Source organism: Melospiza georgiana, chromosome 15, assembly GCF_028018845.1.
Source record: "Melospiza georgiana isolate bMelGeo1 chromosome 15, bMelGeo1.pri, whole genome shotgun sequence".
Taxonomy (NCBI): Eukaryota; Metazoa; Chordata; class Aves; order Passeriformes; family Passerellidae; genus Melospiza; species Melospiza georgiana.
The window spans coordinates 10623244-10649141 of NC_080444.1; the positions used below are offsets into that span (position 1 = coordinate 10623244).

At 47.6% G+C, this 25898-nt stretch overlaps 1 protein-coding gene across 4 annotated transcripts in view; it reads right to left on the reverse strand.

Annotated features, from left to right (window-relative positions):
• The window catches only part of ACSL6 (acyl-CoA synthetase long chain family member 6), a 57523-nt gene that overhangs the window by 18611 nt on the left and 13014 nt on the right, over positions 1-25898 (reverse strand). For 3 of the 4 annotated variants that reach the window (XM_058035122.1, XM_058035121.1, XM_058035124.1), the window contains exons 2-10: positions 12211-12431; positions 10487-10601; positions 9636-9700; positions 9131-9232; positions 8910-9009; positions 8062-8240; positions 7146-7178; positions 6125-6176; positions 1152-1225 (exon numbers count right to left, since the gene is read on the reverse strand). In XM_058035122.1, coding sequence (XP_057891105.1) covers positions 1152-1225; positions 6125-6176; positions 7146-7178; positions 8062-8240; positions 8910-9009; positions 9131-9232; positions 9636-9700; positions 10487-10601; positions 12211-12431 — 941 coding nt within the window. Of the gene's footprint in view, positions 1-1151; positions 1226-6124; positions 6177-7145; positions 7179-8061; positions 8241-8909; positions 9010-9130; positions 9233-9635; positions 9701-10486; positions 10602-12210; positions 12432-25336; positions 25477-25898 lie in introns of those variants that run through there. The other variant, XM_058035123.1, reaches the window with a different exon arrangement.

Sequence of the window (25898 nt, forward strand, 5' to 3'; positions counted from 1 at the left end):
TGGGTCTCAATCTGATACCTTTGAGATTAATCAGGGTCCCACTCCATCAACAAACACTAAATCCATTTTAGTGGACCAGTTCTGGAAAATGCCAAGTTCCCTCAGTTCTAAATTAGCACTGTTCCAAAATAAATGCCTGCCCATAGAAGCTCAGGCCTCCCCACACCTCAGCTTCCATTTGTGCCTCTTGCTGCCACTGAAGCTCCATGCTGAGGAGCCCTCACTGGCATTTTGTGCTGCACACTGTGGAGGCACAGTCCTGCAAACATTGGCACATGTGAGTTCAGTGGCATTTCTTACATCACATGTTGCAGTTTCTTTACACCAGGGGTCCGGAAATCTCAGAAAATTCCAGGATTAAAGTAACAAACTTCAGTAATTTCAACATCAACAATAAGACCCGTAAGGGGTATGAGATAACCAATTTTCCATCCTATGTGCATGTAATTACTTTATAGAATTCCTGTTCACTACCAGAAATTATTTAGATTTGTTTTATATAAGATGTATAAAATCCCTACTATGTCATGGTCAACTGATTTCGCTTCCTATATTGTTTCTAAACATGAGTTTACAGTTGTGTGGAACAGATTATAAAGGCACTTGGCCAGCACTCTGCTGTGCTCTGTTAGAAATATGTATAACAAAAACTGAAATATACTGGAATATCAATGAAATTAACCATTAACCATTCTGGTGAAAAATCATGTATGTTCTTAAAAATATATATATTTATACACACATACTTTGTATGCAGAGAGGTTTCAAAGAAATAGTGACATTTTTGGGCACAATGAGACACACAGAGCACAAGAGAAGCTTGAACTCCTCTTCAAGCACCAGTTGCAACTGTACAGGGCTTGTGTGCTCTCCTCATTCTTCAAAAAGAGTTAATTAATTGATTTACAGAAGTCAGCATTGTTTCTTAGAAGCCCTTAGTGCCCTACAGAGCCTGGGAGCCAGAGCTGCAAAGAGGATTTAATGCCCTCCAGTACTGTAGATTCAGCCTTGCTCCATTCCCACGGATTTGGCCCTCTGAGCAGGAAAAATGTCATCTTTTATCTGCAAGAGCATCCTTCCAGCCCATGCAGGGCCACAGCTCAACCCACACACCCTGCACATGGCAATGTTTTCTAGCTCAGGGTAATCACCTCTGTCACTTTCAAAAAGCCTGAAAAATCCGCCACCACGTTTCCATGGGTCAGCATAGCACCTTTGGGATTTCCTGAAAGGAAACAGAGAGGGAGTTTAAAAGATAAGCCAGAAGGTAACTTTCAAAAACTGAACAAAAAAACAAAACAAGAAATGTTTAAAATATTATGTTCACTTCTTCAATTTTAAAACACAGTAATTTTCACCATCATTTCTGTGCACTAATACATACCAAAAACACTTCAATACTCAAAACTTAATAAAATGCTACTGCAAATAGAAATATTTCTCTTGCAGACGTTGGAAAACAGGTTCCAGCAGAAAATAGCCTAACTGCAATTTCTGAGAGTGCTCAGATGGAGCCACTCAATGAGCACAGCCATCAGACTTGGCTGGCTGTTCCAGCCTCTCTTGGGAGGATTTATTTCATCCAGGTTTTGACTAAGAATGATCTTGAACACCAAGAGACACTGTTTAAAAGGCTGTTATACTCTTACTTAACCAGTATTCTGGATGACATGAGAAATGCAGAGAAGTGCAGGTAAAAATTAGGCTACAAGAAGACCCTTTGAGACTACAATTAAAGGAAGTATGAATGAATGAATAATATCAGCAGCAGAGGTGTCTTGAAGGCACCCCTAAACCCATTAGGGAGCCAGCAGAGCCCCTGTGCTGTGTTCCAGAGCTGGGCACTGCCCCTGCAGCATTTCATCCACCACCAAAAGGCACCTCAGCACCACTAATATTTGCCTTTTTACACTCCTTTTACACCATGGTCAGCTGACCATGGTACACCTCTTGCATTTCATATCTTTTGGACACAAAAACAGTGTTTGTTAAGCAAATCCACAGGCTGGAACCTCCATGTTCACAAAAAAGTGACATGGAGGGCTCTGCACATCCTCCTGTCACAGCACTGTCCCTTTTCATCACCTTCCAAGGCTTTACTTGTGAAAATAAGGTGTAGCTCAGCTCAAATAAAGATTATGGGGCCAGCCTCTTTCTCTGCAACATGTTTTTAAGCAGATTGTTTTAATTCCATCACACCACTGCCACGTAGTTCCTGCTGCTCTGTGCGAAGGCAGATCAGGGGAGCTTTACCTGCAGGTGCCCAGTGTGTCTCCAGAACAGCGGGCACAAGCAGCCTGGCAAAGCTCCTCCAGTTAATGCAACAAAATGGCAAACCAGCCAGAATTTCATTCTGCCTTCCTCAGATTAGGAAGAGACTGTGGTGCTTTGTGAATATGTTTCAGCACAGGAAAGTATGTTTAATCCTCTCATTTCAGAGCAGTTCGATGAGGGCTGTGCTGCGTGCTGCTAGCATGGGCACAGACATGAGCACACTCAGCACTGAGCCCTGCCAGCACCACCACCATCACTCCTACTCAGCCTCCCAAGTAATTAAAGGCAGGCACAAACAGCAATTGTTGCATATATTTATTGCAGTGGAGCAGGATATTTTTAACACAATGTATTATACTGAGAATTCCTATTTGCTGCTCCAAGTGCCTTGAGTAATTCAGTCCCAAACACTTGCAGATGAAGATGGTGCACAGGAGGTTGCTTTGGTCCCATCTGAAGCTCAAGGGTGATGGTGGCAGCTTTGCCAGCCATGGCTGCTCCCATGCCAACATGCTGAACCAGGCTCACAGGTGCCAAACCAGCCTGGCAGGTTATTTTCAACTGGGTGCACACATGGATCCAGGCTCCAGGAAACATCCATGAACAGGTGTCAGTTGTGCATACACACCACAACTCCAGAATCACCTCTGTTACTGAGCTGTGTCCAGCCAAACACAGGTGCTCAGCCCCTGCAGTTCTAGAAGCAGCTCTGCTCCTGCAGTGTCACAGTGGAGAGGATGTGCTCAGTACTGGTTTGGAAACTCAAAACTGTGCCCTCTGGCACACTTCTTTCTGGTCCCTGTACCTTGAAAAAATTCTTCAGATGTTTTTTGGAGGATTTCAAGTGTTTAGTGCCAGGCTGGGTGGGGCTTGGAGCAAACAGGTCTAGGTGAAAGGGTCCCTTGCTGTGGCTGGGAATTGGAACTAGACATGCTTTGAAGGTCTCTTCCAAGCAAAACTATTCTGTGATTCTGTGAGATTTCTCAGATATTTGACTCATTTACTCACTCCACCTCTGACTTGAATGCAGATCCAGCATCTCTGCCATGCCTGGAAGCAGTGTTAACATCCTGACTCCTTCTTCTTGCACAGGCTCAACACCCTGGACAGGCTGCAGTGTTGATAGTGTCAAAGCAGAGCAGCAGTGCTGGAGCCAGGAGAGCCTTCATCAGGAGAAATCCAGAACAAACCATGCTGTTATGGGACAGCTGCAGCTTTTTGGGCTGGGGGACTCTTGTAAGCTTTAACCTTCCTTAGTAGTTCTAAGAGTTAACCTAGCAAAAATGGGTGCCCCTTTCTATGAGCTCTTTCCCAGAATCACCACTTTGAGAGAAGAGGGTTGGCAGGGATGCTGCTCTTCTATTTAAAAAAATCAATGCCATTTCTGTAACACTGTTCTTGTTCGAATTTCCTCACAAAGACAGGCCTAGTGAGTGTCCTGTTACAGAATGGATACCTGCAATCCATCAATAATCCAGGAATGTCAAGGCCTCCTTATCTTGGTGCCAGGCTTGTTTGATAGTTCTCATAAGCAATAGTAGAACTTTTAAAAGAATAGAAGAACCTTTTCCACATTGCCAAAAGGGTCTTTCAAGTGCTCCAGCACAAATGTGATGGTGTGATCCATCAGTGTTCTGGGATGCAAGCACTTTCCTCCTCAGGGGAGCTCTGACTAAAAGGAACATGCACTGGCCATTCTGCGAGAAACCATTGGGAAGCAATTTTTATCCACCTGATCAGTGGATCCTTGAGGGAATGACAGTTGATTGATTTCTCTGGAGTAGCCAACATGAAAAATTGTATCCTGACAGTTTGGGGATATCTATATATCTTTGGCCCATTTCCAAGTGCTGATGGCTTCTTGGCACAGCCATGGAAGTTGCTCTTCTCATCCAAGATCAGTAACCTCAGCCTCTCTTTTCTCCCTGAGGAGGCATTGGGGCATCTGGTCCTGTCAAAGAAAAGCAAGTGTTAAAGTCTGCTCCTGGGGAATTCTTTGCAATTCTACAATTTTCAGGAGACAAATTCTAGAGCAGAGGTTTTTTTCACACCATACAAAAATATTTAAAGCCCTTTGGAACTGGAAAAGCCCTAGAGAATATATCCTTTGGAAGAAAATTCTAAATTTAGTCACTAAAAATTACATGGGCTATATAAAACTCTTACATCAAAGCACAATGTAGAAAACAGACCAGAGTGTTGATGCAACCTCTGGAAAATGCAGAGAGTGATGTGCCAAGTCCTGCAGCAGCAGAGGATGGGCTCATGCATCGCAAATCATTGCTATGAAATGTTCAGTTTGAGATGATTTGCAAAATTGGAAATCTCTGATTTGGATTGGAGAAGGGAAATGAACTTCCTGATTGTCCTATTTCTGTAACTCTGGCCATGCTTCTAAGAAAAGCACAAAATCGGAAACTGGCCCATGATTGCATCTGCAAATGAAAAGGAAAATCACAAGAAACCTTCTCTATGCAGAATTTCTTATTTAGAAATAAAAATGTCAACAATAACGTGACTAGAAGAATAATTGCAGAATTTCTTATTTAGAAATAAAAATGTCAACAATAACGTGACTTGAAAAATAATTGCTCTGCACTTGAACATGCACAGAAACACACTGTGCCCTGCTGCATCCACAGCATGGCTCCTTCCATTTCCACTGCTCCCATTTATGCCCAGCCACTTTGCACTCACTCTGTGCATGCCTGTGATGTTCACTGAGGTCAGTCTTTCCCATTTAGGAATTCCCAGTGCTGGAACAGAGCAGAGTCACAGGCTCCTTTCCCTCAGTGCCCTGCCCTAGGCACTCTGAAGTGCAGATATCAAATCTAAGGACCATACACAAAGGTAAAATACCCAAACCCTTTTAATACACCTTGAGCTTGTACTTGGAGCTGATACAGCAGTTGCCTACCTGGTCTGAAGCACAAGTCTTCTCTGCGAGGTGGAGGATGAAGGTGTTCCCTCGTGCTCAGCCTGACCCACCATCTGAGGAGCACCAGCATCTTCTGCTGACACCAAACTGAGGATGCTTTGGTGTAGGACCAAGCATTAGGCAATCCCAAGAGCACAGGTGGATCTGGAAGAGCTGCTCCAGCAGTGCCTGGAGCATGGACCTTCTCTGCAGGCAAGTGTGAAAGCAGTGTCCCAGGCAGTGATGCCTTGTGCATCTGCCCACACAGCTTTCAGGCAGATGTTACAGAGGCTGAGCTCTCAAGAGTAGGAAACTCCTGCAAGCTGATGAAGACCAGGGTCTGAAGAGAGGAGAAAGAACTGCCTCTGCTAAGAACAGGCAGGAAAATTATGCTGCTCCTCTCTCCAAGAAAAAGAGGCCAGCAACACATGAGTACCAGCACCAGGCTCATCCCAAACCTCCCCAGCACTTGGTGTCATAAGCAACACACAAGAAGAGGAGACAGAGGTGACAAGAACCTTGGTGAGGCTGGAGACATCAATGTGCTTAGGATACAGAGAATGGAAAGCTCTGGAACCACATTTTAGGTTTTTTTGATTTTTGTAAATATTTGCAAAAGATAAATACCAATCAACCAAGTGCTTCACAACTACACAACAAAATGGGAAGCAGAGACATGGGTGGATTTTCAGACAACTGGGAAATCATACTGGCAAAATGTATGTCAGAGAATTCAACTGAAAAATAAATATATTGTTATTTTTAATTTGCAATCTACAGAAGTATATAAACCTATATATTCTTAAATATTAAAAATGCCTAGAAATATCATTGCCATATCAGTATAACAGCACATTTGAATGTATTGAGGTTGGATTCATAATTAATTTCATAAGATATTCTAACATTTCTAGATTAAAATGCCTCTTTTACCTGTAGTGCCACTAGTAAAACACACAATTGACAGATCTTCTGGTCGAGGAGGCTAGAAATACAAAAGGAGATTAAGAAAATCACATCAGTCAAATGCAGATGTGTCAGTGGTAGAGACTGTTGACATTGTAGAAACCTAAAGATCAAACCAATTATGTTTTTGCTCTGACAAGAGAAAAAAAAAGCTATAATTCCCCTCAGCATATATAACCAGAATTCTTCAACTGATGCAGGCTCTATTCCTGCCTTTATGCTGTGCTCCAGCTGCACTAAGGGCATGCTTTAGTGTTTGTCTCACAGTTAGCATTTTCCAGTCCACCACCTGTATCTTTAGACACGTGGGACAGCTTGAGATAATTCATCAATTTCCAGGTCAATTCTGCAAAGAACTCTACAACAGGGACAAGATTCCAAAGCTGCTGATTGTTCCCATTTCCAGCAGCATCTCTGTATTCTCAGCACCGCCCCATACGTGCACTATTTTGGGTCATTAATGATTAAATAAACCCTTGAATATCAGAAGCTGCTTTTGAGAGTTTTGTATGAGTATGAGCAGCCAGTGAAAAATATCAAAGCGATTTTCCCAAAATATCCCATATAAATACTGCCAAGTAGTGCTTCTGAACTATAGGAACCCCAGCAGAAAGTGAAGGGTACAGAGACACTCCAGTGCCACCAGGGTAAGGTAGTGGAATTAGGATAGCTTAACGATGGCATTTAATTACTGTCCCATTAACACATTCATAGCAGGATGAGCTATCTCAATTAAGTGTTCCAGGTAGAGGGAATAAAGCAAATACTGCACATTGCTCCCTATGGGGGTGGTGAAGCTCTGGCACAGGCTGCCCAGGGAAGCTGTGGCTGTCCCATTCCTGAAAATGTTCAAGGCCAGATTGGACAGGACTTGGAGCAACCAAGCACCCATGGAAGGTGTCCTAGAATATGGCAGGGGGGTGGAACAAGAGCTTTAAGGTCCCTCCTGTGCAGTTGTAAGTGGGAAAAGCAACAAGCCAACACTCACCACAGGCACATGTCGATTCTCACGGCCACAGTCCTGGAAAAGATGAAAGCAACAAAAGTGATTTCCACCTTAATTCCTGCAGTGTAACCCATTTGCTAATAATCTGCAAACCACTAAGGGAGAGTGTGAGCTAAAGCAGACAAATTCCTGGCTGGCACTGAGGCCATCTTCATTGTCCTGAGTTACTCATTATCCTGAGTTTCTTGCCTCAACTCTAGTGCCTTCCTTGGATTTCAATGAGTGTTTGGGTTGGTTGAGCTGCATCCAGGGTGTTTCAAACAAGTGTGAGGCTGTAGGCTTACATGTAGTGTGGGTGAGGGTCCATAGTGACACAGAGTCCCCAGGCAGGTACAAAGGAGAGCTGCTTTATTGCAAAAACCAGGCCTTTTAAAGGAGTTTGTCCATCATCAGTTACACAGTTTTAAAGCATAACAAACATAATTCAACCAACCACCATACAGCACAATGTGAACAATGTGTAATTTTTATAACTTGTGAATACACAAGTTATATAACTTGTTTTCCTACCCCTATTTCAGCTGAGTCTCTTTCCCACAGTCCTTTTCTGCTTAGCTAAAGTAACTGAGCCATGACTTTACAAGGCCTTCCTTTTGTGAAGTTTTACTTATTGGTAACATTGCATGAGGACAATGTCTCAAATAACAATCCCCTTCCCATGCTTAAATAACAGCTGATAGCATACTTGAGGATCAAGAATTGAAATGTTGGCTCTGCTATCAACAAGGAATAACACCAAGAGGCAAGTGCACCAAGCATCAGCATTATCAGCCACAAGCTGCTCTTTTGTGCTCTCCAGACACTGAACCTGGCACACAATTCACAAGTCCCTGTGCAATGTACTGTCTTTTCACAGATATTACAAAAAATAGTAAAAGGGGAGAGAGAGCAAACTCACCTCCACCTCCTGCATGGTCTGGATGCGAACCCCACAGCTCTTCCCTCTCTCTGTCAGCTCCTTCTCAAATGGGTCCATCAGGATTATAGACCTCAGGCCTGGTGTTTCTTTCCTCTCCACATGGTCGAGGAGTATCTTGGCTTTTTCAGGCTTGTCACAAATGACTGTGGAAATGTCAGCTGCAAGAAAAACAGCCAAACAAGCTGTTTGCAGTAAATCTTCTTTAATGCAAGATTAGCTCATAGCTAACACTATATCAGTTCTGATAGTCAGTCCAGGCTACACCAGAAATCCCAGCATACAGCACATGCTTCTCTTGAAAAATGAGGAAAAAATGCAGTCTTAGGTAACCTAAGTCAATGACAAAGCTGTGGCTGACATTTATGATTATTCTGGGAGTCAGTTCAAAATATTAAAATTGGTCCCCACATGCATTAAAAAAATCTAGGAGGCAAAATATCAAGCAACACAGGAGTGGGTGGACACATTCCCACATCCAGAGCAGCCCTTATCTATGGCTATGCACAACTGGGCATGTGGAAAATGCAACAGAGGCAGCACAGGGACACGGGGCTTCTCAGGAACCTCTCTGAGTGAATTTAAGACACTCAACAAGTATAATCACAGTGTCCCACCCCTGGAAGTTTTGATGGCCAGGCTGGATGAGGCTTGGAGTAACCTGGTGTAGTGTGTCCCTGCCAATGAAGAGGAACTGGAAGCAGATGAGGGTTTAAGGTCCCTTCCAACCCAAACCATTCTAGGATTCTATGATCATCTGTCTTTTAGAAGCAGAAAATGAACCATTCTGAGCAACAGCACTGAGAAAATCACATCAGTTTGGATGTTACCTGTGTTGACAATGTACCGAATGGCTCCAGGACCTAAGGTGTCATACAGGGGAACCACCACCATGGAATAGGTGTAGCAAGCCAGCTCAGAGATGATCCACTGAAGGAGAACATGGAAGCACAAAGGTGAGAAGGGGCCTCGAGAGCAGATATACCTTGAGAACAAGCTGACAGGTCAGGAACATTATTAATACAATATGAAGTTGGATATAAAATCTCACCTCTGGGCGGTTTTGAGCGAAGACGCCAATGAACTGCTTTGTGGATGGCTTGCAGCCCTGCTGCAAAAGGCCTGAACCCAGAGCTTCTGCTCTTTCAGCCACCTGGAATTCGGAGAGGAAAAAATACATAAAAAAAGAGGAACATAATGATACCAAATTAAGCAAAGACTTACAGGAAGGCTCTCCAATTATTGTATTTCCTATCTAAAAGTCCAGTTTTTATGTTATCATGAACCATCATTAGCTGAGTAGTAGTTGATGAGGTCGGTGATGCCCCATGGCTCCAGAGTGCCTCAGTGCTGCTTCCAGGAGTGGGCTCATGGCATGGAGCCAGCCCCTGAAAGCTGACACACCCATGTAACACCTGGATGTGCCAGGGTGGGGACAGCAGGAAGCATCACATGCTGCATGAGCAACCCCCTGGTCTAATGTGGAGGCACTCCAACACCCCATCTTGTGTTGGGCAGGGGAAGAGGATGCACAGTGGGTGTCACATCCAGCTCACCTCCTTGTAGGACAGCCACTGGTAGGGCTGCTTGGGCTTCCTGAACCCCAGGCAGGGGCCATTCTCTGAAAGACACAAGCAGAGATGATGAGTTATGGAGAGGCAGTGCCAGGAGTTAACACATAGGGCCATGATGTGGGGGAGCCCTCCACGAGTAAATCCATAGTTAATGGGTTGGTTCTCACAGCAATCCCCAGCAAATTACACACACAAGTGCATCTGATGGGAGACAAGCTGCTGGGAGCCCCCAAAAAGGCCTCAGTCCTCCCACTGACAGCAGCAGTTTGCCCCAAACAGCCTCATTAAAAGACATTTCTCCAAAGGTCACATGAGCATTGGTGTCTGATAAGGGCACTCATCCCACTACCTTTTGTGCTGCATTTTGATTTAAAAAGGTAAAAACTACTATATTTAGCCCAGCCTACTCTGGAGGAAGGTAAAACAACACGCATCAGTGCGTGACCAGATGAAAATTTGGAAAGTTTGAATAATTTGCTAATGGTACCTACTTGCAGGAATCCATTCCTCCACACACCTACCGAGTCCTTCATCTACCCCTGTCTTGTGGGGCAGAATATGTGCAGATCTGGGGTTTTTTATTGTACCAAAAATACTAATCTGACCATGACATTGCTAAATCCAATGAGGCAGGACACCATAAACAGCAGACATGGAAATAGTTTGGTAGAGCAGGGAAGAGTTATCATGGCTCTTTGGAGTGGGAAATGATGTCTCAAGTGTGTGAGAGCTCTGTGACGATACCAGTGACCATGGGGTAAGGACACCTGCATGGCCTGGTCCCCACCTCTCCCAGCTTCTGCTCCTAGGCCTCCTCCCCACTGTGCTCTCACCAGAGATGCTGAATCCCCTCCTGAAGACCTCGTACATGGTCCTGGCATCATCGTAGTAGTGCGTCAGCAGCTGCGGGCTGTCCCCGATCACCGAGCGGCGCGCCCCAGCCAGGCCCTGCGTGACACGAGGTGACACAAGGTGACACAGCCAGCAGCATTACTCCAGGGTGGGACATGGGGAAACCCCCACCATAAAGCAGTACACTCCCCAAATGCCAGCAAGAGCTCTGTGATCACCACCTGCCCCAAGTACCAAAGGGATGTCAGAGGGGGGACATTGACCTCAGCACCTCAGGGATAGGGAGAGCCCTCTGGTCACAGAGGAGCACTTGACCCAGCTCCTTGTCACTGAGATCATTGATATTGCCCTAGGGAATTTAATAGGGAATTATGGATCTGGAAGTAATGGAGTGGGGATGTGCTGGGGGAAGCAACTGCTCTGGGCTCCCCAGGTCTCCAAGACTAGCACCATGAGCACTTCCACAAGGACATCCAGGCCAACATGAAGGACACACCAAGGCAGAGCCCAGCCTCCAGTGCCAGGAGCTCAGCAGAGGTATTTTAGGAGTGGACAACCAGGGTGAGAATGAGCAAACCAGGACTGCATGGGAGCAAAAAAAGAAAAAAAAAAGTAACTAAAGCCCTAATCACAGGGAAAAATTATCTTGAAAAATGTTAATTCCTCCCACCCTTTTAAAAAGCTGTTGGAATTAAAGACAATGACGTCTTAGGGGGAGCATCACAAAAGGCTTTAAAAATTCTCATCCCACTTTCAGATATTAAAATAAGTGAAGACAATACTCAGAAACATTTCTGTTCTTTAAGACAGAGCCACATCATTAAAGTAATTTGCAAGGATAACAATTAGTAACTCCTCAGCCTCTAAGCATGGGTTCAGGTTTACTTTTTCTTACTATTACCAAGTTTGCAGCACCAAATTCAGCAATGGGTGCACATGAAGACTGCCAGGTGATCTGGTCTCATCAGCTGTTGCCTTTCAGTTGTTTCTCCCATGCAATGGCAGTGCCTCTAATTTTTTGCAACAGATGGTTGAACAAAGCTAAGACCAAAATTTTACTGAAAATCTAAGAGAATAACATGTACTCTGTATTCTAGTTTTTTAGTTTACAGGAAAAGGTGAAGTGATGGGGTGAAGTGATCTTGGCACAGTGCATTACATGGTTGATTTCAGGATGAGGTTGGGGAACTAACAAAACAACAACAAAAAAGACTTTCTGGTGTGCCCTGTGGACATAGATCTGTAGAAACAAGTCCAGAGGAGCCATGAAGGTGATTAGAGGAATGGGACACCTACCCTATGAGGAAATGCTGAGAGAGTTGGGGTTGTTCAACCTGAAGAAGAGAAGGCTCTGGGGAGACCTTAATGAAAGGGGCTGGAAAGGGACTTTTTGCAAGGGCACATAGTGATAGAACAAGTAGTGGCTTCACGCTGAAATAAAGTGGGTTTAAATTAGATGCTAGAAATAAGTTCTCTCCTGAGAGGGTGGTGAGGCCCTGGCACAGGCTGCCCAGACAAGCTGTGGCAGCCCCGTTCCTGCAAGTGTCAAAGGCCAGGCTGGATGGAGCTTGGAACAGCCTGGTCGAGTACCCATGGCAGGCAGTTGGAATGAGATCATCTTTAAGGAAGGTCCCTTGCAACCCAATCCATGCTGTGACTTCCAGGCACGCAGACCTTGGGGAAAGCCAGCGGGGGTTGCCCTCACCTCGACTTCTTCCGACTGCATGCGCAGGTCGCAGGGCGGCTTCACGGCGCGCGGCCGGCTGGCGAACCAGTAGGCCACGACGGCGGCGAAGGCGCCCAGGCCCACCAGCGCCGTGGCCGGCAGGTTGCGGAAGAACTGGCTGAGGTCATCGAACTCGGGCAGCCGCAGGCTCCGCAGGATCTCCTGAGCCTGCATCTTCTCCACCAGCGAAACTGCAACCTCTGCAAGAGCCACAGGGATGGGTCAGGCCGGGTGAGGTCAGGCTGCGGAGGGGCAGAGGCAGCACGGGGCTCGGGGAAAAGGAGAACGTGCTTTGCCTCATCAGCCGTCGCAGACACCCTGCTCTGCTGAGCCAGGGGCTGCCTGCCAGCGGCCACCCTAACTGAGAAAAACTGCATCTGTGGAAGAGACAGAAGAAAGGACGAAGCATCCATAGCAGGGTGAGCTGGAACAGACAGCTCACTCCCTAAGGACAGCTGAGTACCAGTGTACAGGAAGTGATGCAGTTGCAGTTATCTGGAGTGAGAGATGCTGGGATAGGCTCTAGGATCCAGCTAGGACTCCTCAGGGCTGCCAGGAGCTTTCTCTGCCTCCCCTGAGCAGGACTGCACAGACAGTTGTGCTGGGCTCACAGAGTGGGAGCTGCTCCTGGGAAAGGCAAGGTCACGCTGTGGATCAGGCATTGATCTAGACTCTGCCACAGCAGGTTATCCTGCTTTTCCCTTTTGCACAAACAGAAACAGCCACCAGAGAGAAGGAGCCAAGCAGGTGGCTCACTGCTCCAGAGAGGTCAGGCGGTCCCCTGGGGACTCGTGTTTGGGCATTGAGTGCACAAGGAGCATTTTAAAAAACTCCTGTTTACAGGAGAGCCCTGTATCAGCTCCTTGCTGAGGAGTCCCCAGTATCGGCCAGCCCTCTGAGGAATGAGACAAGCAGGTGCTGCCCAGGGGGAATCCAAACAGTTCAGGTTTCCCACAGCTCTATTTATGACTTTACAAGAGTCAAGGTCTTAAAAAAGTTTTTCAGCCACATGAGCCCAGGCAGCCCTTTCCCTCTTGCCCTCTGGCCTTGCTCCAGCTTGTGGAGTTCAATGGCTCCACTTCCATGAGGGGGCCAGGACTTCCCACACCAGCACACACAAACAGCACCACTAACACAAACCTGCTTTTTTCCTCCTGGGAGCAGTGTCTGGGCTGCACTATCCTGAAATCCTGAGGGTCAGGACTACCCTCTAGTAGCCTTCTCCTGTGTTTGTGCCAGGTGAGCACAGGAGGCATCCCTTGCACAGGGCTCTGGAGAAGGTTGGTAAGTTTGCAGCCACCATAACAAACAATTAACCTCACTCACTTTTGGGCTGTGAAATGGTGAGGGCAGCAGCAAGGGGACAGCAACACAGAGCCCATGTTCAGGGTCATCCATCTCCCCCTGAGAGCTCTGGCCCAAATGTCCCTCTGGCCCCATGCTGCTCCCTGATGCTGGCCAACATCTCACAGCCACCTCTGCTCCCAGAGAACTCCTGACTCTGCAAACCACTGGGACCACAACCAGCCTCTTCAAGAATGGTTAAACCCCTCCAATAATCACATCCAGATGACGTTACTGGGAGATATCCACCATCCTCCTGAGATCTGAGGACCTTTTCAGAAATTTCCACATGTGATAAAATACTGACTCTGGAACTGAATAATGTTGGTATGAACTGTGAGGGTGGTGAGGCACTGGCACAGCTTGCCCAGAGAAGCTGTGGATGCCCCATCCCTGGAAGTGTTCAAGGACAGGCTGGATGGAGCTTGGAGGAACCTGGTCTAATGTAAGGAGTCCCTGGTCATGGCAGAGCAGTCGGAACTGGAAGAGATTCACGGTTCCTTTCAATCTAAAACATTCTAGGATAGAATGATTCTACGGACGGAAACAGAGTACTGATTTCTCCCCTCAATATTTCTCAACACCAGACTATGAAAAGCAGCCTGACAAACACACTCTTACTACAAAAACTAGGAGAGCTTAGCAAGGGAGCTATTAATTTACTGCTGAATTGCCTATTTGTGAAAAAGCATTTCAGCAAGTCCCAATTAAGACAGTCTGCTCCCAGAAACAGCCTGTCCCACCAAAAGCAGCCACCCAGCTTGCTGGTTACACTGAAATCCTGGGAATTACTCTCTCAACAGCAGCCTGTAAGTGCTGTTTTGTATCCATCTGTGCAGTTAAGTTGAAAATAGAAAGCTGGGAAGGTGCCTGTGGGAACAGCACTGCCATGGGGGGATGCTTGGCTACAGCCATATGCTTCTGCCCTGCTCCTGCCCTGCTCAGCTCCAGGGATTGCCTGGGTAGAAGCAGGACTAGGCCTTTACACCCATCTGGGTCGAGGGCATCCATAGACATCCAGAGCTCATAGCATCAACAGAAGGGTCACGAGAGTCAGGGCTGCAATTTCTGTTCACATTCAATTTTGGCACTGCAGAGTTCACACAAGTTGCCTTTCACAAGAGTTAATCCTGGGTTTTGCATCCTCAGGTGATTCATGATAAGTCCATACTTGATCTGCTCAGAGCAGCCAACCTGCCCTGGGATGGTGGCCAGGAAAGGGCCCAGGTGTGTTTGGGATTCTCAGAGAGAACTGCCTCACCCCTCCCTATACCTATAGACAGAGGGGTCAGGGTGCTGGCTCACAGCCTCCTCTGACAGGTCATGACAAGCAGGTGAGCACCTCAGGGTCACACGCTCTGGGAATACATTTCTCATGTGATCAGGAAAATAAATCATAGTAATTGAAACCCAGCACAGTTGGGCTGGGTTACCCATCAGCAAGGCAGTGTTGCACTCCAGACTGCAGAGCAAGCAGCTGCTGCTGTCACCTCAGGCTTGGGATCAGCAGCAGGATGCTCTCCACACCCCTCCTCTACATTTCTGTTACCTCTGTGCCCCATTTCTGCTACCTCTTGGCCCCATTTCTGTTGCCAGAAGTGGATCTAGCAGCCTGCTGCAATTCATTGCAGTTCCCCACAAGTAAGCAGCCCTGGGTGCCAGCAAGCAGAGCATGGCACCCATGCATGTGGCACGTGGAAACACTGACATTTCCATTTATTCCAAATGGCACTTCACATCAATGGATTTCCAAAATATTCCCATGGCAAAGAAAAGAGAAACAAATACGCGAGGAAGGACAGCAAAAAGCGGTTTGGAGGAAGGAAGGAAGAAGTGCTGGAGAAATGCCAAGAGAGCACAGCCATGGGTAAGAGCTGGGGGTGCCTGGCACAGGGGAATTTCCCAGCCTGGGTCTGGGCTGAGCAGGGCTCCTGCAGCCTTGGGGCAGCCAGCAGTGACACTGGGCTCCAGGGCACCCACCAGCCTGTGTTCACAGCAATCACCCACAGAACAGGGCTTATTTATTTATTTATTTTGGCAACAAAAGGCTCTCTTTTACAAATCAGTTTTCATCTTTTTCTCCTGGAAGTGATTCTGTAACTCCAGTTGGAGTTCAGTGACATAAGCCAGTGTGGGAACAGCCTCAGACTACTGGTGTGTGCCTAATGCAATTAAAATCTTACTGGTCCTGTGCAGCCACACAATCACATCCTCCCTACCATTCCATCAGTGCCTGCTTGGGAAGAACAACTCCTGTTGGGGCATTCATATCCTCCTGCCCCATGCACTCATGGTGGGGTGGGGAAAGGGCAGGTGAACCATTTTATCCTGGAAAATGGGCAAAGTGTCCCATCACTGTCCCTTTATTCAAGCCCCAAAAAAGGCTATTTACATTGGACTTCCACAGCACAAAACCAAACCCAAATAAGCAGCTTTTCAATATGTCTGAGAGAATTAACAGGTTGCAGTGGGGAACTGCAAAGCAGAACCAGTGCCATGCAGTGGCTCAGAGCACAGAGACCCTCTGCTTCTCCCAGAGCAAGCTGGAATATCCCTTCAGCCAGCAGTCACCATGGATCCGTGTCCTTGGCTACAGCACTGGCTGCTCACTCATTTCACTGAGGAAACAGAATTTCCAGGATCTAAAACATCTCAATCTAGACAGGCTGATTTGGAGGGATTTCACGCCAGTGAAACACTACAAGCCTTTTGAACTCTTTTCTCATGTTCAGTTCTGCAGAGCCCAGACCCCGAGATTTATAGTTGTTTTCCTGAAATGGGGTCAGTGACAGAACATTTGCACAAAGAAGCATCCAGCAAAACTTGAACCACACTCCTTCACCTTCCTGTACAGAACAAAAAACATGCCAGTGCTCTGCGCAGAGGGCTTGGGGGAATTTGCAATAGGGATCCAAATCACAAATGGCACTCAAATTATGACTATGCACTACAAGAGAGTTTCCATTTGCCAACGGGAAAGGGAAAATCAGCATTCCCAGGGACACATAAAATTATTAGTCAGACTGCATCACTGGAAACCATTTGTTTATTTAAATGGAAGCTGTTGCAATAATTAACATCTTCATGAAAACATGCACAGAGGCTGTCACAGCCATGCAGGCAGAGGCATTTGGGGATGTTGTGTATTGCTTGCAGAGTATAATCATTTTTATTTTTCCTTTTTCCTCAGACTCCATGTAGGCTCCTGGGAGGAGCCCCTGCCATTAAATGCAGCTCAGTACCTCTGACCTTCTCCAGCTTGGCCAGGGAGCTCCTGGGACACCACAGGCTGTGAATTCCTAATCACTGCTGTAATTAAAACCAGAGAGGTGATGCCAAGTCAGCCTCTGCTCTGCAGCTCCACAAGTTTTCCCTGTGTGGGCACAGAGAATGAGAAGCTGGATAAGCCTTCAGCCCTCATCCTGAAGCCAGTGTGGGTTGGGGCTGGGCTCAGGTGAGGAAGGGGGACACTGACCACTCTGCAGCAGGAGGCTGGGCTCACATTCCTCTAGATTTTATGGGAACAAGTGATCTAATGAGATCTCCTGTTACAGACTGTGCTGTACCTCAGCCACAAAATACACAGTTCAATCCAAACCTGCAGATTTCTTCTCACTTGTTTTATTTAAACATGAAAAATTGGAAAACTCATGGCACTTGGTCACCTTTCTATTTTCAACTAGAGATCAGGTCAATTTATTGTTTTAATGATTTTACACTATAGTGTTTATGGAAGTGGTAATGCCACGCTTTACAGCAGAACAAAACCAGTGTTAATTACTGAGAGAAAATGCCATTACGTATTTGCTGGGCATTACAGAGAGCTACTGAAAACCTTACAGAAAATTCCCTGCTGTAAGAGAGGAAGCCAGGAAGTCTGCAAGCTTGCAAACTGCTTGAGAAAGAGTAAAAGGTGTGTTAAACATCAAGGGGAAAATAAAAACAGCAGACGTGGGGAAAATAGGAACACCAGAAGTATCTGAAACAATGAAAGAATCACTGTGTGGAAATCCAGTAAGCAGCCCCAAAATGAAGCAGGAGACAAGCAATACTTGGCTCACATAGTTGTGCAAGACATCTAACAGATTCTGTCCCACATGCTCTGCAGGGGCTAATCAGCCACACATGCAATTCAGCAATTACTAGGATTATTGATCAAACCAAGGCTAATACTGCCTAAAACTTTCTGAAACCATACCTGCTTTTTCTCCTCTAACGTGGAGGAAAATATAAAGAACTTCTCTATTTCACTATAGCCCTTTTCTCCATTTAATGCCTCTCACCTTCAGACACATCACCCTAAGCCAATCTCTCACAGCCTCCACATGATGTATCACTGCTTTGATTTTTGGGACAGCACATTTTCATAAAAACTGTGTTTTCCATTAAAAAAAATGCCCCCTACCTAACCAAAACCAGACCAAACTGAACTCTTACAGGTGCCTAATTTTACCCACTGAGCAAAATAATTGCCTCTCCAGTGCACAACCACAATTACTGTGTTTTACTTAGATCATGCAATTCTTTGCAGGGTCAAATAATAACAGAGGACTCAAAGCCAAGGCATTTGGCCTCATTGACTGTGGTTCCACTACAACTCAATGAGTTATAATTTGGAAGGGGGAAAAAAAGAGGGGAAAGAAAAGGAACTGGTTTTGAGATAAAATTTCTTTTTTTGGATTATTATGCCAGTGCTCAGGCATCAAAAGAGAGGGTGAGAAGCAATGGATAGCAAACAAGGGAGGACAGACCCACAGTGCCTGTGAGGCTGTTGCACTTCTCTGGGGAGCAGATGCTAGAAAAGCACCCCATGATCCAGAAATGTTATAAAAGCAGTTTATAACTTTTATATTCTATTTTTACTAACAAAGAATATCCTTCTCCCTTTCCTTTGAGAATCAGACCCATCCAATCTGTGAAACTGGCCTTTTGCCAGCATGACTATTAAAGAGCAGGGTTTCAATAGTACCTAAGCCTCTCTAGCTCAAATTGCTTTTGTGCTGGCAGAGCTGCCTGGGGGCTCAGTGCACCCCAAACTCAGGGTCTGGGCACTGGAGCACACATGGGGCTGCAGCAACACCACCAGGGCCTGTCCCCATGCCCCTGCTCCCCCTCACCCTCTCCCAGTGCACTCCCTCCCACTCAGTAAGGGAGGGTTACCCACAATGGAAAAAGGCTTTGCATCCAGGTCAAGCCTTGCATCTGTAGGAGAATAAAGCAAATAAACTTTATGGCAAGGAGGGCAGCAGTGCTTTCCTGTGTCCCCTGGTGACTGAGTGAGTGAGTGGAGCACAGGGATGGATGAAAGAGACCAGTTCAGCATCAGCATGTAGTTGGGACTGTGGTATAAACTTGGCCCAATGGTGCATTATTTTTTTGGAGAGACAGGCAGTTTCACTCAGGACAGAAGGAATGTCTCAGAGAAAAGGCTGCTGAAGTACTGGGTCCTATTTATACCCAGTATTTACACACATTACATATCTGCATGTGTGGATGTAAATGCTTCTGTGTGCATGTGCATATATATATAAAAAGCAGAATTTCTCCCTACATATATATTTATAATATATATATATAAAAAGCAGAATTTCCCCCTACTCTCTGTAACTGATGATTAACAGCATTAATTGCATAATACCATGTGCCTCTAGCATTACTGTAGAAACATCTCACTCACATAAAAAACTCTAAGTTTAAAGCAGCTGGTGCATTAACAGCCTGGGTGTGACCATGGCACCACATTTCCCCATGGCTCCTGGGGACAGAGCCAATGGCAGACACAGCACTGGGCTCAGGAGCTTTGCTGACCTTCCAGCTTCCATCCACCTTCCTGACATCCCCAACCCCAAAGGCAGGGCCCAGACAAAGGATGGAATCTCCAAGCAACCAGAGGAGCAGCACTGGCCTCTGCTCCCTCCTGCTCTGCACTGCTGGGAAATGTATTTGCAAAACAGAAGATCTTTGCAAGCATCCACTAAAAAGGGGAAAATGCTAACAAGGAGCTCAATGTCCTGAAAGAGACCAGTAATCACACATAAATAGAAGTATTTAAAGTATCTGAAATATCTGCAGCGTATTGGTCGCTTGCCTAGAGAAATTATTCAATAAATAATTCAGTGCTATGCAGAGATCTTTAGACATTTGAGATCTTTCTGAGAGCAAAATCCAGCCCCCAGTTGTCTGGAAATGCTCCTTGCTCAGAGCCATGCATGGACCACTAACCCATCCTCATGTCTCTGCATTGAGTCCCTCTTCATCCACTGATGCCAAATCCTCGTGGGAAGCTCTGTCCTCCATCCCACACCTCCTCACCCACTCAGCACAGCTCAAACATGTGGACCAACATAAAAATACCTTTTGCACCCCTGAGCAGAGTGGTGTAGCAGTCCTCAGAAGCCACTATGACTCACACATATGGGAAAGCCATGCCTGGGAATCTGCTCCAAATCTGCCACTCCTCTGGATAACAAAGCATCAGGAAGCCAGAGCAAGCATTTTAAGTTTCATACCAAAAGGGAAAAGCTCAACAACTCTGCTGTCTCTGAAGTCTGTCAGTTGCCTAAGGCACAGTAACAAAAAAGCTCCTCTAACTGCTGAAATATCCTGAAAAGGTTACCCAGCACCAGCATGAGCCAGAGTCATGAGGTTTCATTGACCAGGCTAAAACCCTCAGCCTGTGGTTGCAGGATGGAGTTCAGATGGGAAAACCTAAATGGGATATTTTTGCATTCAATATCCTCCCCATCACATTCCTCTTGTTCCCCTTATGCCAATGTAGCTTCTGTGTGCTCACCTCAAGTGAGCTCAGGCCATTCCTTCAAGCTAAAACATAACCCAGCCAGAAGGAAAAGCAAACCACCACAGTTGTGGGGTTTTCTGGCTGTCTTCAGCTCTCTGGAGCCTGCTCACAAGGGTGCCAAAATCAGCACAGGGGCTGCAAAGTTCCATCTGGGGAAACCAGAGCCTGATCCCTCCCCATTGCCTTCCCTGGCTCACAGGCAGCACAGCCCACAGGAGCATCCCATTGAGGTGGCTAAAGCAGGAGAGAATTTGCCACTCAGCCTTATGGCAAAGCTTGCAGGTGGTGGCAGTGAACCCTGCAAATGCTTTCTGGGCTTGTGCTGAAGTGCCACGTGCTGCTGGCATTGTCCCACAGGGCTGGAACCTGACAGAGCATCATGGGGCTGCTTTTGCCAGGGCTGGGGCTTCGTTCTGCACACTGCTCACAGAACATCTGCAGAGCTCCCCCCTTCCCAAAAGTACACATAAGTAATTGTCAGCTTCAGTTCTCATGAAGAATGAGGTTTGTTGGGTTGGGTTTCGGCTTTTTAAAATTTTTTTACTGACATTGATGGTTGATTGTCCCATATACTATATGATTCCTGAATACTCTGTGTCAGGCAGCAAACAAACAACTTAAAGAATAGCATAAAAATAATTATCTGGGGCAGAGTACAAAGAGAAGTACTGAATGGAAAGGGAGAAGGGAGCTGCACCCCTGACAGCTGGCTTGGCAGAGAGGAGATGTGAAGATGCTTTGCAAAGAGCTGGATGGCTTTGCCAGGGAAAGTTTTGATGTTGCCTTTCAATACTGAATTTAAATGAACCTTAGTACAGTCTGTAGAGGCCCTGGTCCAGCTAAGAACCCCAGTGACCCCAAGGCTCTGCAGCAGTGTCAGTGCTGGGCAGTGCAGAGGTGCAGGGACCCAGGAGGGATGCACTCCCCTCCTCAGCTCACTGCCTGGCCCATTTTCAGTCTCTCCACATGAACATGCCCTAGCCAGGCCCTCTGTGGCCATCTCACCCTACAAAGCCCCTAGGCCATGGCTGGGTGGAGGCATTTGGGCACAATGCCAGGTGGGGAAGAAGCTGATACCACAAGCATGCATTGCCCTGGCTGCTGAGGGCTGGCTCTGCTGTCCCCACAGCAGGTCACTGCCACACAAGGACACACATGCAGGCAGATTCCTGCACTGCCAGTTGCTCTCCATGACTGTTCACACCCTGCCCTTGGCTGCACCTGGAGGGTCACTGTGTGACACTGGTGACAGGGATACAGGGACAGTCATGAAGGGGGAGCCTGGCTGCTCTCCTGCTGCACACACAAACTGCAGAGGCCTGATTCCTGCTGGCAGGGTAGGGTGGATGATCCCAACTCACACCACTGCTGGACTGGGCCATGAGGAGCCCCTCACCTTATGCCCATGCTGGGGCACATGGCTGTTGGCACAGAAATTACTGTCCTGCTATAGTATCAGAAAAAGTGGTTGGTTTACAAGCAACCTTTGTTGCTTGTAAACAACAACCAGCCTGCCTTTCCCAGGCACCAGCACAAATATTTGTGCACCACTCCAGGGGTACTGATCCAGCTGCAAACCTTTCTGGGTTCATTGCTGCCGTTTCTTTTGGCAGCAGCACCAGAACAAATGGTTTCTGAATAACACTCTGAGGATCCTGCCAGCCAGTTGCATTCAGGCAAGCATGGGAGTGCTTCATCCAAAGTGAAACAGAAAACTAAACAAGCTCATAACAGAAAATCTTCCATAATTCTTAGGACATGACACAGTGGCATGCCCAGAGTTAATCCTGCAGGGAAGAACAGGAATGTTTTAAACACCTATTCCAAGTCAAGTGTTAACCTGCCTTGTCTCTCTGACAGCTCAGACTGGACCAAAACACTTATTTGGTCAAACTTCAATTTTGTGTTGCCTTCTGCAATATCAACAATTATGTAGCAAGTGTTCACAGCAGGGCTAAGCAGGCCAGACTGCAGCTGGCATTGCCTCCAGCCATGAAGATCCTGGAAATTTGGCCTGTTGCTGTCTGCAGGAGGTTGTCTGTGCATTATCACACCACAGATTTTCATCTTCTGCTGCAGATGTAGAGAGAGACCTCACAGTTTGGGCCACATGACAGCCAAACACTGCCTTTATTATTATAAGGAGCAATTCTCTTTATGCCAATCCTAGAGCTTGAAGAGCTCCAATACTTACTGACCTGCCACTGCAGTTAAAGCAAAGCCATATGAAAAAGGAAAGGGCTGAAAGGCTCTGCCAGCTCTGTGTCAAACACATGCCCATACAGACAGTATTACAACTGTCACACTGGAAACTGAAACGAGAAAATGACATCAAAATGGGAGCTTACAAAAAAGTAACAGTAGTGTCACTAACCATAACAAATAGAGTTGTTTCCCTCTCTTAGAGTAATCTGACTGTAATTAGACCAGGTTAGTTAACAAGAAAGTGCCCTGCAAGTTCATGGGATCACAGATGGGTTGGAAGAGACACTGAAGATCACCCAGCCACCCCCCACACAGTGGGCAGAGATGCCCTTCACTAGGGCAGATTGCTCAGGGCTCCATCCAACCTGGCCCTGCAGCTGTAGTGCTTTTCTAAAGGACCCTGTCTGCACAGATGGGAAGGAGTGAGGGGGTACCAAAGGTTAAGTACACATGGAGAGAGCAGAGTTTTATCCAGACCCTGTGTACACAGAACTGTGACTGCCTGAATCCGCTCCAAGTTTTATCCCAAAACAAACCAGAAACTGAAGGCAGCTTTGAAAGTTGTTCGAGGCTTATTTGGCAACCTTGCAGTGCAGTGAGGGGCAAGAAAATAAAGAGGCAGGCCATGTGCCAGAAACCCAACGGAAGGCAAGTGCCCCCTGCCCCCGCAGGTGGGGGACAGCAGCAGGGACACAGAGGGGCAGGAGCAGCCTGATGCAGCAGCCTTGCCCTGCACAGACCTGCCGGCTCCTGCCGTGCCCTCTGCCTGCCTGGGCCCGGTGCCAGTAGCCTCCAGTCAGAACTGAAACACACTGCCTGCAAGAGCCAGAGCTTCTCAAAATAATCTCTTCTGTGCTCAGGAGTATCACCATGCTTTTAAAGGAACACAACTTGATATTTCTCTCTTGCGTGGTATCAGTAAAAGCAGAGTGATTAGTGCAGGAAGGCTCCTGGTGTCAGGGACACTCAGTGCCCAGGTGCAGCAGGTTTTTCCAGGAGGCCCCACAGTGCCCACAGCCACCCCTGCAGCTGACCCACCACATGGCACAGCTCCAGCAGCAGGCAGGGACCCTCCACCATCCAGGAGGCTCTCTGAAACTGCTGAAAGCATCATCCTCCCCTTCTCATCACATCTCCAACCTGCTCTGAACCCAGCATGCCAAAGGATGGGATGCACCAGCAACAGGCACATACACAACACAGCAAGACAGAAAACACACTATGTCCAGATAGGGCATTTCATGGCTACAGATCAGGTTTTCACATTCTGTCCCTGACACCAAGGTGCAACCCCATGAGCTCTCACACTCCACACAGCAGCAGGCTCATCCCATGTGGATGGAGCATGTTCATGGTTCTATGCTTGAGGAAAGTGGGACTGCACGGCATGGAGTTAGAACATCACACACTGAATGCTTGCAACCTACCACTGCTGCATAGCTTTGGCAAAGGCAAGTTTCGTCACCAGCTCCAGGAGCTCCCTCAGGCAGGGACATACATTGCAAAGAGCCTGCACTTCAGTCTGGGTGGCTGAAAGTTGAGATACAGAGAGCATAGAAACCAGCAGGATGTCACAGAATTCCAATCATTTAGGTTGGAAAAGCCCTCTAAGATTATCGAGTCTAACCATTCCCCCAGCACTGCCAGGCTTGCCACTAAACTGTGTCCCAAAGTGCCAAATCCACACGTTTTTTAAATCCCTCCATGGATGGTGACTCCACCATTCTCCTGGGCAGCCTCTTCCAGAGCTGAAAAATTCTTCTGGTGAAGAAATTGTTCTTAATATCCAACCTAAACTTCCCCAGGCACACCTTGAGGTCACTTAATCTTGTTCCTCCATTTGCTGCTTGGGAGGAGACAAACCTCCCCACCAGCTTCAGCCTCCTTTGTAGAGTGATAAGGTCCCTTCTGAACCTCCTTTTCTCCAGGCTGAGCTCCCCCAGCTGCTCCTTATCCAGCTTGTGCTCCACACCCTTCCTCAGCTCCACTGTCCCCCTCTAAACACACTCCAACACCTCTGTGTCTTCCTTGGAGTGAGGGGCCCAAAACTCAACATAGGATTTGAGGTCAACCACAACTAAACAGATGTCCCACGCTCCACAGAGCTCCCGCTGTGCGAAACAAGCCCCGATCTGTAGGGTCAAGAGTTTGGGGCAATGAACTAAGAGGGGCAGAGTGCTCCAGGGAAGCCGCAGTGCCGGGCTCCGTCTCTGCATCCCAGTGAATTTGCCCCCACGCAGGTAGAGCTGTCCTGAATTTGCCCCCACGCAGGTAGAGCTGTCCTGCCCGCTGACCCCGGGGCTGCCGGGGATGTCTCCAGCCCCAGGGCTGTCCCCCCGCAGCCCACGCGGGACCTGCGGGGCCGCTGCCTCCAGCGCCGGGAGCTCCGGCCGGAGCCGGGCAGGAGCTTTTCCCGCTCAGGCTGCTGGAAACACGCGAACCGCGGGAAAATGCCAAAGCCACGTGCCAGTGTCCCCCAGGAGCTGTCCCGCATCCCCCCAAGAACGAGCCCACCCACCCACAGCCCCGGCTCCCTCTGCACCGCAGCTCTGCCCCCGCTCTGCTTAGGCTTGGATTTGCTCGGCATCCCGGAGCCCGGCTCCGCTGGAGCCCGCGGGGATGCGGGTCCCGTGTGGAGCCCCCCGGGCCCTCCCAGACCCAGCCGAGCCCTGCCCGGACGCAGCTCCCGGATCCCCCCGGGATCCCCCGGCTCCTCGGAAGCACTGTGATAATAACAATGAACCCGCCGGGACTCACCATCCGCCGGTGCCGCCGCTGCCCGCTCAGCTCATGGCCGGGGCTCTGCCCTGCCGAGCCCCGCACAGAACTGCTGACTCCAGGCCGTCCCTCCCCCTCCCATCCGCAAACGGCTGAAAGAAGTTAAGCTTGGCTAATATCGGCTTAGGCTGAATTAGCGCAGCAGCAGCGGCAGCGATGCCCGCTGTAACCCTTGAGCTTCCGCGCCCGGCGGTGGGAGCCGCCTCCCAGAGGAGAACCCACCCTCTCCGCTCCTGAATATTGCAGCAGTTTCGCACATCTCTGTCATACTGGAGGATTTACAGGCTCGAAGAAACGCTTCTGGGTGTAAAACTGTAAAACCTTTCTGCAACTGCGCAGTTTAAAATTAGAAACGGATTTTTTTTTTCTTTTTCTTCAGGAAAAGTCACCATACAAGAAAGTTTCTGACAAAAAAAAAATCTGTACCACCAGTTCAGGTCTGCTGAAATAGAAACTTCATAGGTCGGATATCGGCAGATATTTAAATGGGCAGATGGTGGCAGGACAAAGGGAATGGCTTCCCACTGACAGAGAGCAGGGT